Source organism: Zonotrichia leucophrys, chromosome 1 (assembly GCF_028769735.1).
Source record: "Zonotrichia leucophrys gambelii isolate GWCS_2022_RI chromosome 1, RI_Zleu_2.0, whole genome shotgun sequence".
NCBI classification, from domain to species: domain Eukaryota; kingdom Metazoa; phylum Chordata; class Aves; order Passeriformes; family Passerellidae; genus Zonotrichia; species Zonotrichia leucophrys.
Genome location: NC_088169.1, coordinates 11,314,442 through 11,330,334, shown reverse-complemented (window position 1 = coordinate 11,330,334; position 15,893 = coordinate 11,314,442). Strand labels below are relative to the sequence as shown.

Here is a 15,893-nt window from a genome sequence, read left to right as displayed (position 1 = left end):
GAACAACAGCAAATAAATAAAAAACTTTCACCAACTCAGGTTAGGGCTACAGGTAAGTGTTTAACAAGGCAATTCCTTGTAAAACCCAAGTAATGTGTCACATGCCATTTTGTGGGAATCAGAGCCTTAGATTCTGGTTATCAGGGATTTCATTTGCCAGCTCATTGTGGTTTGTTTGGGGTTTTTTGTAAGCTCTGGCATAAAGCCGTCAAGCTGGCTAATCAAATTAGAGCCTGATGAGTTTAAGGTAATTACAAGTCTGCCTATCAAGCCAAGGTACTGTTGCAGACTGTCTCCTGGGGGACAGCTTGTTTCCTGAGCTAATTCTGCAGCTCACCAGAAGCACAAATTGGAAAACCTCCACGGAGTAATGGACATGGACATGATGACTGGCTGTTCAGATTTATGCCCTTCCTGTGGCAGAGGAGTACATGTGGAGAGGGGCCCTCCAGGATCTTCCCGACTGTTTTACTCACAGTCCTTCCAGCCTGCTCTTCACAGCTCCAGGAGATGCACCCCTGAGGTGGGATTCCAGTGCTGGTGGGAGCCACAACAGTCCCACAGCTGGTGTTTCTGGGCTTTCTGAATGAGTTGGTAGAAGTTCTTGGATGCCTCCAGGGAGGAATGAGCAGCAGCTAGTGTCCCACTTTAATACTCTCTTTTATGCTTTTGCTTTGGGCCCCATCCTCCTTTTATTCACTTGTTGTCTTGGGGTAACATTCCAGTGTTTATTTACTTTCATTCCCTTTGGTATCTCATGTCTTTCCCTCCTACTTAAGAAAGACTGCCAAGTTTTATCAGATGGTGGCTGAAGTTCTTTCCTGAGAGTGACAACCAATAGGAACAGTGGCCATAAGGCAAAACCAGCAGCAGAGTGAAAACAGGGCAAACATGAATTGCTTTCGCCAGGGTCTGCCTAGGACTGACACAGGCTTGATGAAGCAGTGCTACAGATTGGCAAGGAAGACAGGGTGCAAATAAAAAAATGAATTGAATAAAACTAACTTCAGTTGGAACATTTTTCTAAAAATCTGGGTTATCCCTTTCAGTACAAATCAAACATTTTCAACTTTGCCTTATTTCACAACAGATGGACATTGACAATACCCCTTGGTTTGCAACCAAAGATGTGAAATAAATTTGCAAGTGGAAACACCAAAAACATGGATTATACTTTCAAAGAAAACAAATCTGAGTTCAACATCAAAGGACAATATAATTTCAATGTTAAGTGTCAAAACATTAATCTCAAAGCATGTGATACATCTAATATTTTGTACTTTAGTTCAAGTGCTAATTAAGTAAGATTAATTGGAAGCTTAGTGAAAGAATAATGGGAAAGATTTAAGCTCTAAATGGCAAAACAGCAGAAGAGCTTAATTTTACCAACTGATACTGGACTTCACAATACTCAATTTTATTCTAATCTGAAACTATCAGACCATTTCCCACATATTAAATTTTACTTATTCTAAATTTTACTCATTTCTTTAAAACACACGCACACAAAAAAAAAAAAATCGCAAAAAAACTGCCAGCACAAAAAATCTCTTAAAACATGAGGATATCTGACATTTGAACAATTGCATACTTTCAAAACCTAGGTCTTCATCTAAGTATTTTAATTTCTTCTCCTTATGAATTTTAAAATTACTTGCATTGTTTGCTTCTGTTCCATCTGAACCTGATCTCTTGCATGATTTTACCCCACAAGTAGCCTAAACAACACAGTACTATGCTGATTCTACCCCTACCCCAATCTGATTACTTTGGTGCCAAACCTTACCTAAGCTCATATTGGCAGTTTATATCACCTTGATCATTTCCCTTGTTCCAATTTTCCACTGCTATTTCTAATTTGAGCTTTATATTGTTATTTTTCAGTCTGCACACAGTTGTGTGCATGCACTATGGGAAGAATTAGAGCTCTGCAGATGCAAAGGAATATCAGTTCTTATGATAACAGGTATAAAGGGAGGAATAATTTTTATAAAGTATGTCACCTGATGTAAAATAATATTCTGTTTGCCTATTGTGTTTAATTCTTATGAATATCCAGAAAGTAGATTCAATTAATGCAGTATCAATTAAAATAATGGCTGTAGAGTTACAGCTCAATCTTTTAACTCAAGAACAGTGCTCAAAATGAAAAAGTTGAAACTAATTAGGTAGAGACAGTAAGTAAGGAATATCAAATATTGGGGAATAGTTTTGCAGAAGTCAGAAATGCTATTGCAAATTAATTAACTTGATGACATATTACTAGTTAGGCATCATTATAAATAAAAGGAAACCCACTGAAATGACGTACTTATTATATTTCAAGTGACTGATTCCTGATTTCAAACATCACTTCTCTCTCACAAATCAACCTCTCTCCCTGTTTACCTGAAATGACTAGAGAGAGAATAATGCAGTTATTACCCAGATATTTGAGAATACAGATGAGGACATGCATCTCTCCAACATGCAATTTTTCCAAAAAGAATATGAAGAATTTTCTTAGTGGTAAATGGAGAGCAAAGAAATCCCAAATCCCATCATTTTAACAGCAGTGAAAATATGTCAGTTTCTTCCTCCAATACTAAAGTACCTCTTTTTCTTGCTATCTACCTCAACAAACTCAAAGAGGACAGCACTTATAAACAGACCTTATTTTGAGAAATCTGAGTGGATTAAAATTTAGCTATCCTGATATAGGTAGTTGCAATAAAGAGGAGCAAAAGTATGTGGTGGGATATCTGTGAAGACTTTCAAAATTGTTATTTTTGTATGGCCCCCTTGGGAGGATCACTTAGATATACAAAGCACTACATGAAAATAGGCTTCAAATATAGGATAGCTGACAGTGTCACGTTTTAAAAAAATCAGAATTGTTTGCATAGAGAAAAATGAAGTATTCTGTAGGAAGAACTGAGGAAGCTTTCTGTATGAATTTCTTTGCTTACTAAATGCAAATCAAGCAGCAGCTTCCTCTTAACCATTCCATTTCTGAAAAAAAATGCAAATATTAGGAAAAGAAGTGACAGTGACTGACTACACTGCAATCAGCCCAGAGCATAACTGGACTGAAAGCAGTTTGATATCATCCAAGGGAGGACTTGGATAATAGAGAAATAACTGAAGTCATAACAACTATTAAATGCAAACTTCAATTCAGATTTATTGATAAATCATAACTGACACTTCCATAGCACTTGTAAAATGATTACATGAAACAGAAATTCTTACAGCCACTGTTCAGAAAGTTTGATCTGTTTAAAATCACCATCCCTAGAGCAAGTACTAAAGAATGATTTAAAATGGAAGAAGGAAAAGTTGATTTATATGCATCATTTCTTCATGAAAAACAATCAGTGTACAAAAGAGTTTCATATAAGTTCAGTTTAGGATGGCATTTAGTTAATTAACTGAGCCATTTGCATTAGCAAACTCAATATTGACTTTAAAACAAAATCCATGTAATTCCTTTAAACTCATGAATATTTATCAGCCATAGTGTCTCTGACAAAGTTGGAGTAAAGATTTTATTATTAGGGGAAGATTAAAGCAGGCTACTAAAAATATGTATAGAAGATTTTATTTGCTAAATATAGAAGAGTTTTATTTGCTTTTTATCTACCATTTCATGCTGCCTTGCAAGGCTCCCAGGACCTGACCTTGGCAAGTGTTTATTTGGTCTTGTTTTTTCCAAAATCTTCTCAATGGAATATTTGTAATATTCTCAACTTTCATTTTTATTAAAAAAAATCTTTTTTTTTTTCCCATGAATGCAGAAAACTAAAGCAGTCCAAAGAAACAATGCCCCAAACAATTTTCTGCTTCATCTGGCTGTCTAGATTTTTAAGAAGCAACCAAACATACTCTCCCACCTCAAAGACTTGATTTTTTTTTTCTTTTATGGTAATATGATCACATATATCACAGTCTTCTGAATATCTTTATTTTTATATTTAATACTTGTAACTAATTGTCATTCATTCTGCTCTCCACTCTCAGCAATTCTCCTTTGTCAAGGACATTTTTGAGCACAAGTCCCTCTGCCTTAAATCTCTGCTAAATAATCTAGTCCAGGAATATCTTTTCTTTATCTTTTTTTCTTATTCAGTTCCTGAAATCCAAAAGCAGCCACAAAGGCTTTAGAGTCTAGCTCTTTTAGTAATTCTTAATGAAGGATATTCTGACAGAAAAATTATTTAAAAAAAATGCAATATGCCTAAAGGTCCTTTCCCTGGTTTACAGCAGAAAATACCATATATATCCCTCAGGCTACACACAGTTCTGGGAGGGATTGCAGTGGTTAAAGACTTAAATTTAGGATTTTGCCCATTATGGCAAAATTGTATAAAGAAACTGCAACCACCAAAACCCACTCCCCATGTGAATGTGCTTCCTGATGGGAACTGGACTGTGAGCTAAGCCACCTGATGGGAGCTTGAGGTAAGATAAAGGTGATACTATTGTCCTATTATCTCAGGTCTGGGGAGAAGTAAACAAAACTGGGAGGAGAAGAATATATCCACAAAGAAAGCCAAACTCAGCAGTTGTGCTGAGAATCAGGTCTGGATCGGTTTGGGGAGGGAGGATGAGAGTTTTTGGTTGTGTGACAAGACTCCATCTTCTCTCACAACAAACTGGCTCAGTTGTAAGAGAAGATGGACTCCAAGAAGGCCACATACATGGGACATTCATGTGAGAGGCAGATGAGGAGGTGCCATAAACCATCAAAGACCCCCAAAGTGTCCCCCATATTCATTTCCAAGGCCTTGCACCAGAGGACTGCATGCGAGGCAATGTGATGCAACAGACCCAGAGTCTGTTGCAAGAGACTGTGTCAAACTTCTCCTCTGGGGGAGGTACCTGATGAGCATTCCCACTGGCCTGAACATAAATTAATCCATTGAACTCTATGTTTTGTGGGACCCTCACCACTGAGAAGACCAGAAGAAAAGGATCAACAGGACACCATCAGGATTCATGAGGAAGTTGAAACTGCAGTGAGGTCTCCCCTCAGTCTCCTCCAGGCTGAACAAAGAACAAAGGCCCTCAGCTGCTCCTCACATGCCTTTCCCTCAAGGCCCTTCCCCATCTTTGTTGCTCTCCTTTGGACACTCTCTAACAGCTTAATGTCTTTTTTGTGTTGTGGCACCCAGAACAGCCCCCAGCACTCAAGGTGAGGCCCCCCAGAGCAGAGCAGGACAATTCCCTCCCTTGCCTGGCTGGCCATGCTGTCCCTGATGTCCCTAGGGCAGGGATGTCCCTCCTGGCTGCCAGGGCCCTGCTGGCTCACACCCAACTTTCCATCAGCCAGGACCCCCAGGTCCATTCCCACAGTGATCCCACTCCTCAGTCTGTCTGTACATCCAGGGTTGAGGAAAACTTTATTTTAGACTATTGCATTTGTGGGAATTTTAATTACATAGGCATGTTGCTATACAGACAGGTCTATTTAATTAAAGTATAATCTATGTCTTGTAAACAGCAAAGAGTAAAACATTGATTTTAAGCCTCTATGGTCCTTCTTAATAGAGATGGATGAAAAACTTGACACACAAAGGCAGTGTCTGTCTTGGAACTGAAGTTTTAGAAAGCCCAAGTCGTTGCAATTGATTGGTGTGCAGTAGTATCTGAGCATTGCACATTACAAGTGAAATCTCTCTCGGATACACAGAACTTTGTTGTAAAAAAATGTGTAATGATTTGCCTGAAGTATTTGATATCTAGTAATTTGGCATCAATATTAACTCAATGTAACTCATATGTCAGCACATATGTACTGAAAATTAGTACTTCTTACATTCAGATTCTTGGCATACCTTCTTAAGTATATGATTAATATATTCTGGATTTGTACGGCAAACAAGAATAATAAGGAATTTTAAGATGGCTGGCAAGATAATTTGATATATATTGTGTATATACACACATACATGTATTCAATCATGCTTTTATGGCTTCAATGGCTAATACAGACTTTTTGCCCCTGCATGACTTGACTGTATTTCATATTTTTCTTTGCTTAGCTTTTAAATTTTTAATTAATACTGACTGCTAGCAATATGCAAATTAAAAAAAATAATTAAGCATATACATACTTGTTTCTTAGGGCTTGTGACACTCTCATGTTTGTCCAAAAAACATTTATATCAAATTTGTTTTTGCTACACACGAGGCCACTTTTGTGTATGGCTGATGATAACATGAAAGTGGACTACACTTAATTAGCCATCTATGACAAGCTGTCAGAGGAAATTCAGCATAACAAAAGACTTTATTATATTTAATGGAATCAGGTCACTCATTAAATGAAAGTAAATTCAGGAAAATGTCAACCTTCTGATCCCTAAAATGCCAGTTATACTATTCTTATTTCAAATTGAAAGAACAGAAATCAAACTGCATTCATTTTCCAACAAATTTTCCCCTCCATACCACAAATAACAACAGCAGCAATTGCAGTAGTTCCAACTGTGAGCTCGAATTAAGTTGCATTGACATGCTGGAAATTTTATGTCATTGTAGGTAATCTATGAATAATTTCTACTCAAGGCAAGTTATAATACATGAACTATAACCTTGTTACGACTTTGTGTTTCTGCACTTTTGGGCCCATCTGTTTTTCTCTACACTTGATCAACCAAGCTAAGACAACCTACGCCTGTTCTGGTGGTACAGAAAATGTTCACAAATTATAGCCATGTCACTCCACTCTAATTTTTATCTTGTCCACATAGCACAACAAATTGATTTGCTGTGGCAATAAACAGTGAAATAGTCTCTTCAGTGTCTAGTAATTAGAACTAATACTAGTAGACAAATTAAAAGGCAGCAAAACAAAATGTCTCCATCAGGCACTTCTAATAACCTTCATAATACATACAGTAGATGTTGTGAGGACTAAGGTGGATAAATGAGGAGAATGCTGATTTTGGCATCCAGCTTACTTTCAGATAATTTAGCTCATCGCTCTTGGCTGACAACAGACCAAGAATAATATTAAAGAGTAATAAACTCCTTCCAGCAAACCTCTGATTCCATGGTTCACTGGTCTCAGACCTAATCTATCAATCCATTTACTGCACAGTAAAAGGTAAGAAACCCATTACAGATCTGTTACATGCCATGGCAGGTGGTATATGACAAGAACTGAATTCATCACAAACTCCAGTGCCGAGTACCCTTTTGTGTGCTTTGAAGCACTAGGTGGTTACCTTACTTGGCTATCACAGCACAAGACACTTTAAGCTTTGAAAATAAATGAAAAATTCTTGATGTGAAGGCATAAAAATGGTCATAAACCACTTCATTTTTCATAATATTAAGATTTCACTGTTTTCATTTTTACAGAAATACTGGCTTTGGAGAGGGTACAATAAGTAAAACCAGGATAGAATTAAAAATTCTAGCCTTTCAAATGTGGGCTTTAATCTTCATTCTCTGCCTAAAATATACTGAATTAGGTAACAGCCAATTGGAATCACTATTTAATAAAGTTCTATAAAGAAATGAGGTGTCAAAATCATTATTATCCAAAGGAAGAAAAACTCTTTGCATATCTACTCTCAAGGTCATCAGCACGTGATATAAACACCCAAAAGCAAATACAATTCTGAATTAAAAGCTAAAAAGATACTTTTATGTGACTGCAATTCCCTTCATACTAAATTTCTTTTCTAGGTTATTTCTATTGCTGTAGGGCAACAGTTTCTGTGACTGTAAAGAAGGTTTGAACATGACTTATTTCAAATATGTCACCTTGAAGGTTAAGACTCACAGGTGTTGTCCCCTATTCCCCTGCTTGGCAGATCAAGGCAAAATAAAAATTTGTGATAACTTTAGGAGATATTTGGCCACATCCTCACCTAGTGTAAATTTTCCCAGCTTCTCTGAAGCATGCAGAATTACTCTAGCGTATACCTGATAAGGACCTATTATTTATCTGTCATGTATGTTTCATATCTTGAAAATAGTATCATCCTGCAAAATAAACAGTAGATTGTTACATGTTCATTTCTAACAGAGATGCCAGAAAACAAAACTTACAGTTTGAAACAAAGGATTAAAGTATAGCATATGCTCTTAAGGGGAGGTGGAGAGACAGAAAAGCCCCAGAGAAATCTCTGTATGATGATGTTTGTCTACTGTGCTTTGAGGAACACAAAAAATATAACCTCATCAAAACCACTGACTACAGAATCCTCCTCAGGTGACCTAAGAAGTTTGCCTGAGATAAAAATGCCCATCCTGTGAGCTTTGGCTCAGAGTAAATATCTGTGGGGTTTTTCCAGTGCTTACATATCCATATCTACAGCTGAGCAAATAGAACATTAAGTTCCACTGTCAGGCTCACAGAGTTTCTTTCCATGACTTCTAGTTTTAATTCAGGCCCCAGATTTTCAGGGCAGAAAGTGAAACAAATAATTGAGGCTTCCTAAACAAATCAGAGTAACAGCAAAAAATATGAAAATGAAAAAGTAATTATTTTTACCTTCAGTATCCTTAGGGGAATCTTACCAAACCCCAAAATAAGTGTCTAATGTTTTGTTTTGCTTTGTTTTGCTTTGTTTTCTACATCTGCCAAGATCACAGAGAAAACAGAAAACGTGAGAAAGAGAGCAGTTTCAGAGAAGTATGGATCTGAGTATTGTAATTTTCAAATTCAATTTCTGTTCTTTTAAAAAAAAGGACAAAAAACCCACAAGAAAACCTAACCACTGCATTTTGCAGATTCTTTACATTCAGATCAAGGGACAATGAGAACTCAGTTTTATACATCTCCATGGGTAGATAACAGAGATAAAAATTATGTGGTAGGTAATCTCAAATGGAAGATTTCTTTCCTTGGTTTATATGCTTTTAGCAGTAAATGAAATTTTTCAAGTAAGAAATTCCAAGAATAATTATCTTGCCAGACACATTAGATCTAGGAGACATAAAATTATAAAAAATCAGTAAATTGTAATGATTCACTAAACAGTAGTTTTTGTCTCACATATTCCACCCAAACCTAAGTGCTTTCAACAACATTCATGGTTGCTCTGTGACAGGCGACGTGAAATATTTTTGCATCAGCCAGCAGAAAATGAAAATTCCAAGTTTTTAGGTGTATGACTAATCCATAAAATGCTACCTTCAGTGACAAATTTTCTTAAAATATATATATGTAATCTGACTAAAAGTTAATTAGTTTCTCCTGAAAACTAATGCTGTCTTTTTAGAAACATAGCTTAGGTATTAACACAGTCCCTGAATTCAGCTATGTATGTGCTTCCTTCAGCCAGTAGATAACACTGTTTTGATCTTGAAGTGTTCTGAATTCTTCTATATACATTGATTTCAGAAGCCCATTTATAGAGAAAAAGATACTTCTGTCCAACCATTGATATAATGATTTATGCGTCCAATCTGGAGATTGTGGATGTGATCAATATTTATTATCCACTTTTGCCTCAGTCATTAGCTGATTTTCTGAACTTTGCCAGACTGCCTCTATTAGGAAGAAACTAGTAGGAGTTACCATATCAAGTTCCTTTTTATTTCTCAGATCTGTGCTTGAAATTCAACTGTATTCATGGAAATGGTGGCAGAGAACGCAGGACGTATTCTTGACCAGAAGACCTTATTTCCAGCAAGGTACTTAGAAGATTATTTTCTCACTTTTCCCCTCCCCCTACAGAACTAAACACAATGAAATATTCCTTTTTGCCCCAGCATCCTGGTAACTTTAACAGATACCACAGATTAATGCCCCTGACTGACTCTGCAATCAGTCTCAACAGAAATTCTTCAATTGATTCTACCTTTATTATTTCCAAGCAGGCTAATCCATACCTTGGGCAGTAGTTCTCTGGACAATGCTTTCTATCATTTCTACTAAGAAAACAAATTATCTACCTACCTTTACCAGATTTGCTATTTATTTTCACCATTTTTCAACACAAAAATATGCTATTTCCACAATAGAACAAAGTCCCCCCTTACTTCTTTCTATCAGTATGGAGATCCCAGAAAGCAAAATATTTGTTACTTTGCTACACAAAAAACGGAAGTGAATGCTTAAGGTTGGTAGAAGTGTGGTGGAAGGCGAAACAGTGGTTACAGTGTTCACCTTGGGATTGGGAACAGAAGAGACTTGGGAAGTGTTTCCATAAAGAAAATCAAGTGTTTGCCTCTCACACACCTGAGTCACAAAGCCTGGAATATTTGCTGTTTCAGCAAAAGCAACAGGCTACAAAAATGATGCTGTGCATTCCACCCTTAAGTAGAAGAAATGTAATTTAGTGACTATGTTTGAGTGCAGCATCATCACTCTAGTCACTAATGGTCTTGGTTTGCTATCACTGTTTTTCAGAGCAGAGTATTGTATCAATTTTTCTTCCTCAGGTTCATTATGCACACAAACATCTCTTCATACAGTGAAAAATTATACATATACCAGAAAATATATAATGTAAATATTCACTGCAGATTAAAATTTTATATCACAGTTATATCAGTAATATGTCTGACCTTTAACAAACGATGGTTGGCCTCCTTCAGTGTACTCTCAAGCTTATGTTTTTTGTCTGGGTTCAGTGATGCACTTCCAAGTGCTATTCCTCCAGTTTCATTTAATCGTTTCAGTATTCCCTTGTGGGGTGGCAGCTCTCCAACTCTTAACTGGAACAGACAAATACAGCAGTTAAGATGAACTGTGGTAGGATTTTCAGCTCTCTTTTCTTGACCCTTATTGATTTGTGTATCAGCCAAAGGAATAAACTCAATTCAAGACAAAATAACTGCTGCTTTGTGAATATAGAAGGCTGAAAAAAAAAGCCCAAACCCAAAAGAGACTGTATTAGTCAATCAAGACTAAAGAGAGTTCTATGTGACATAATACAGGGTTTCTCAGGCTATTAATCATTATTAGATTATAAATTCCAGACCTGGATACTCAATACTTCATGTATATCAATTTTATTAATCTTGTAATATGCTATGGAGCAAGAACTTTGGACAAATGTTTTAGCATGTTCCAGGCTGTGAACAGCCACCCAGATGGCAGGTGGTGAAAAGCCCTCCAGTCCAGTTTGATGTCTTAATTAAGAATGTTCATGTATGTTCACTAAAAAAAAGAGAAAATAATAAAAAGAAAGAAAAAAACCCACAAACAAGGCAGCATAAAAATGATCAAAATGTACCAGTTCTCAAACACATATGTTGTTACTGAAAACTTATATTGTCAAAGTTACTTAATTTATCGAGTTAGGTTAATCTCACTTCAAGTGTTTTATTGTTCTGGGGTTTTTCCTTGTTTGCTCTGGATTATTAACAAAGGCGGGTAGGTATGAAATGAGCCATGCTGCAAGGTAATGCATTATTATTTGTTCCATTGGGATGTATTCCCTTTTGTGCAGCGCCAAAAGAAGGTGGACTGTAAAAACAAGATACAAATAAGAGATGCTAACACCTTATATTTGTACTATATATCCCTTAGGAATATTATATAGGAAATATTTGTGTATGTGAAGAGTGGACCCTTCCTGGTTCTGAACAATCTACTTAGTTTTTAAAGCCTTAAGCATTTCTGCAAAGTGTAAGATGCATTTAACACTCCCTAAAAGAATTTATTTACCTTGGACCTGATATCCTCAACAACAGAGACTTATAGATTCCCTTACCAACTCAATGGCATCTTCTGCTAAACAGAAGGACAGGCTCACCACATGGCTGAGTCTCCATTTCATGAAACTATATTTATCCTATTTTTACTTAAAAAGAAACTTGAAGATAGATTTTTACTAAATAATCCTTTAGATTGTTTTGTGATTTAACTTTGTTGTGAGAAGGATAGAACAAACTGAAAAGTTTTCTTCAGATTCTTTAATGCTCTATTAATCACTTGCTGAATTTGTTAAACTTGGATTTATAAAAAGGACAACTAGGTCCTTAACCTCAATGGAGGATAGAAAAACCTTTAGGCATATATTCTATAAGTAATATGCACTTTCCAATACAGTTTAATTTATTATTGTATAAGTATTTAAAAATAGTTATTCTACTGAACACATTTCTAAAGACTAAACAGAGAAACTTCTGTTGAATATATTTATCAGCATTATCAAACTCTTAACATATCTGTGAAAATATTCCAGCCCTTAAAAACCATTATTTAATATTCTGATGGGGTTTTTTTAAGTATTCTAAAAAATAAGTCACCTAGATGTTTAGTCTAGAAAATGTTGCAGCGATATTTTAATGAGTTGACATTTATAATTATGCATGCAGTTCTGGATCCTCTTGTGAAATACTGAATACCATTTAATAAGTGAGAAGCTATAAAATGTTAACAAGACACCAATAGAGAAACACTATACATATAAACCAGTCATATTCTGAGTTGAGAAATGAAGGTGAAAAAGATAACGATTAATTTACTAGTTTTGGGATATTTTTCTTTCAGTAGATTTTCCATTAGTCTTCTGGTTTTAGTATGATCAATATATATTTGTACCTGGGTTTTGAAATTCCCAGCTTTGATTTGTCTAAAAAGTTTTATGGATGCTGTGTTTGATGTCAGAAAGCATTTTGGAAAATAGCTCTTAATTTCCTTCAGTGTAGAATTGATAAAGTAAGAAAATATTAAGAATAGAGCTTACAATACCTTTACTTTGCTCAGGCAGTCTCTCAACTGGTCTTCATTCCCTTTTTCAAGAGGAATAGAAATAACGTTCTCTGTTTCCTCTAACCATAAAATCAACTTGTTCAAATCGTCTTGAAATTCTGATAAAATATTCTTTTCTTCCTCTATCCTGCAATAAAAATGTGAAATTAATGTTTTTATAAATTTATTTTTATATTGAAGCACTTGTCCATACTGAAGGATGACAAATAACTAGCTCTTAATTAGTATAAATTATTTTTATAAGTGGACCACAGATTTCTTTATATCAAAAATATCAGACAAACACCAATGACCTTTTAACATGGCATTAAATGTATTTTAAAAGAAAAGATCAAGGCACAATTTCCAACACCACTAAATTCTCCTTCCAAATTACATTTGGCAGGTGGCACCAGAAAGAAAGAAGCTAATTATTCAGACCAAAATTTTGTTTGAAGTAATGGCAGGGAAGCTGTCATGGTTTGACCAGGAAGGAGTGGGAATTCTGGGAAGCTGTGGTCAAACCAATGAAGGTTTTGGGTTTCATACTGACACCTGGTGTAGCCAGTGGGGTTTGGACACACCTCCGAGAATACACAGGGGTTAAAAGCAAGGCACTGCCCTGGCACTTCCTCTTTTGGACATCGTCGGGCGAAGAGGTCAGATCTCTTCCCCCGCCCGGCCCGCTGCTGCTGGGCGGGGGGAGGGGCCGCCATGCCGTAGGCCTGGGGCCTGGACAGAGGTGGGGGTTGAGGGGGCTTCGAGGATGGAAGGGTGGAAGGTCCCAGAGAGTCAGCCCTCGGGCAGCCAGCCCCCCCCCCCCCCCCCCCCCCCCCCCCCCAGGAGAGCAGCCAGCCGGGAGGAGAAGGAGGGAGACTGCCCGGCCGCAGCAGCAGCAGGTGTGGGAGTATCATCGTTCTAAGATAGACAGAGACTGAAACTTTTAACCCTTTCTTGCATGATTGGGGCCTTACAAAAATGCTAATCCTCCTCGAAGCTGAATAAGAAGGGAGATGAGAGATGAGATGACTTGGCCCGGAGATTGTGGAGATGATTGGATGGGGAGAGATGATTTGGAGTGGCCTTTTGGCTGGACTTTTTCTTGTAGCCATGGACTCAGTTGTTCCTGTGACACAGACTGCATTTAGGGGGAGGCAGTGCCTCAAAACCAGGAGGGTTCATTTGTGAGGACCCCCCGGCCCCAGGGGGTTGGAAAAATATGGGGGGGACAGATGTCCCAAAAGCAGAGACTGTGCCTTTTTGGAGTGAGACAAGGCATCCTTGAAAGACCACCCTAAAAGCAGCTCTGATCCATGTCTCGGTGGTGAGAGCACTGGGCATGGAAGGAACATGTCACAAGCGGCAAAAGGACTTTTTTTTTCCCCCGGGCGGTGCCGAAGTGACAAGGAAGCATCCGGGATTTCAGTGTGTTTCCAGGAGAAGCCTATGGAACAAGAAGGACTCCTTTCCTCTTCATGAACTGCAGTTTGAGTATACTAACGTGTGGGGCCAAGGCTGGGCAGTTGTTTTGAGAGAATGTATTGGATTGGGAAAGTCAGGTGGTGGGGAGGAGGAAAATGGTTTTTTTTGTAAGGTTTTCAATTCTTTTCTTTTTTTTTTCCTTATAGTCTCTCCCTATTTTCCTGTAGTTTAAGTAATAAAGTGGTCTTTATGTTTAAGTTAGAGCCTGTTTTGCTTATTCCTGGTCACATCTCACAGCAGACACCAGGGTGAGGCATTTTCATGGGGGGCACTGGCTCTGTGCCAGGCTCAAACCATGACAGAAGCCGAGTGTCAACAACTAAAAATTCTAGCATGGAGTGTAACCACACTGAACCTGTTAAACCTGACACAGACCTATTTGGACTTATTAAACCAGATATTTCAGTAAGTGTGCCATGCACTTTGATATTAAGATTCACAAAAAGTAGGTAAGGTTCACTGTCGATAAGTAGGAATAAGATGGGATTCACAACACCTAACTTTAGATATCTGCTCTTCATCTCCATCTCCAACTCATCTGTTCATTTTCACTATGACTCTATAAATATACTGAGATGTGAACTTTTGTGCAAAAGCTTCTAAGAGTTATCAAGAGATGCAGGCAAAAAAAATTTCAAGAGCAGCTGGGAAGAGCATTGGTAGAATGTGAATGCTTGGGATTAACATTTGGAGTGGGCCCTTCTAAAGGAGAAAAAATTCTGATTTGTATAAAAATACTTGTAATTCAACCACCAAAATTATTCACACACTGAAGATTACCTGTATGGAAAGATGAAAGATTAAATACTTATCAAAATTAAACAATGAAAAGCAGATCCTGCAAGGTGGGTTATTTTTATTATGCCAATTTCCTCCTGTACACAACTTGTTCATGTAGTATCAGGACATTCACACTCACACAAAGGCCTGAAGATATTAATTCCTTCTGATGGGGCATAACTGGCCCAACTACACTGGTATGACAAGCAGCTGTCCTGTTTTAGAAGATGCCATAAACAATCAAAAATACCCAAACTGCCCTCAGACTCATTTCTGGAGCCTTCCCCCAGAGGACTGTGCGTGACACACAGCAGAGAGTGTTTAACTGCCCCCTTCCCAGGGGAGGTACCCGGGCATTCCCACCTGAACATATTGAACTTTATGTTGTGCAGGCTTCCCTCACCCCAATGGATCAAGACTGAGATCATCACTTTGACCAATGGGCATCAAAATTGCAACAATCAAATCTAATTGCCTGATCCACTGATGGGCACTTGTTTTTTAACTCTTCACTATCTATCTACTCTTATCCTTTCTTCTTCTTTATTTTCCTTACACATTTTCTTAAGTGATATTTTTACACCTCTATATTGCTTCACTTACATAGATAATAACCAAAATGGCTGCAAACCTCCTTCCCACTGCAATCATATTGTTCTAAAATAAGCTTGCCATGTGTACACAGATAGGAGTGAAACAAGGGTGTTGTTTCACTCTAATCTGCCCAAATGGATCTATTAATAACAAAACCTCAGTTACTCTGCCTTCAGGAGTGGGCTGGGACAATATCTGACCTAAACCCCCCTTGGCCCAACTTGATGTCATGCTCTGTTGTCTATCTCTGAGGGGAAGGGACCAGCCCTCACCTCACAACAACCTTATTTCAGGGAGTTGCAGGGAGTGATAAGATCTCCCCTCAGCTTCCTTTACCAAAGACAAAGTTTATTTTCAACACATAAAAGTCAGTATTCATAGCTACACTTAAGAG

General features: G+C 37.5%; 1 protein-coding gene across 11 annotated transcripts in view; it reads right to left on the bottom strand.

The window, feature by feature from the left end:
* The window catches only part of DMD (dystrophin), a 1,046,893-nt gene that overhangs the window by 369,674 nt on the left and 661,326 nt on the right, over positions 1-15,893 (bottom strand). For all 11 annotated transcript variants that reach the window (XM_064706931.1, XM_064706854.1, XM_064706864.1 and 8 more), the window contains 2 exons: positions 12,644-12,791; positions 10,510-10,659 (listed from right to left, as the gene is read on the bottom strand). In XM_064706931.1, coding sequence (XP_064563001.1) covers positions 10,510-10,659; positions 12,644-12,791 — 298 coding nt within the window. The remainder of the gene's footprint in view (positions 1-10,509; positions 10,660-12,643; positions 12,792-15,893) is intronic.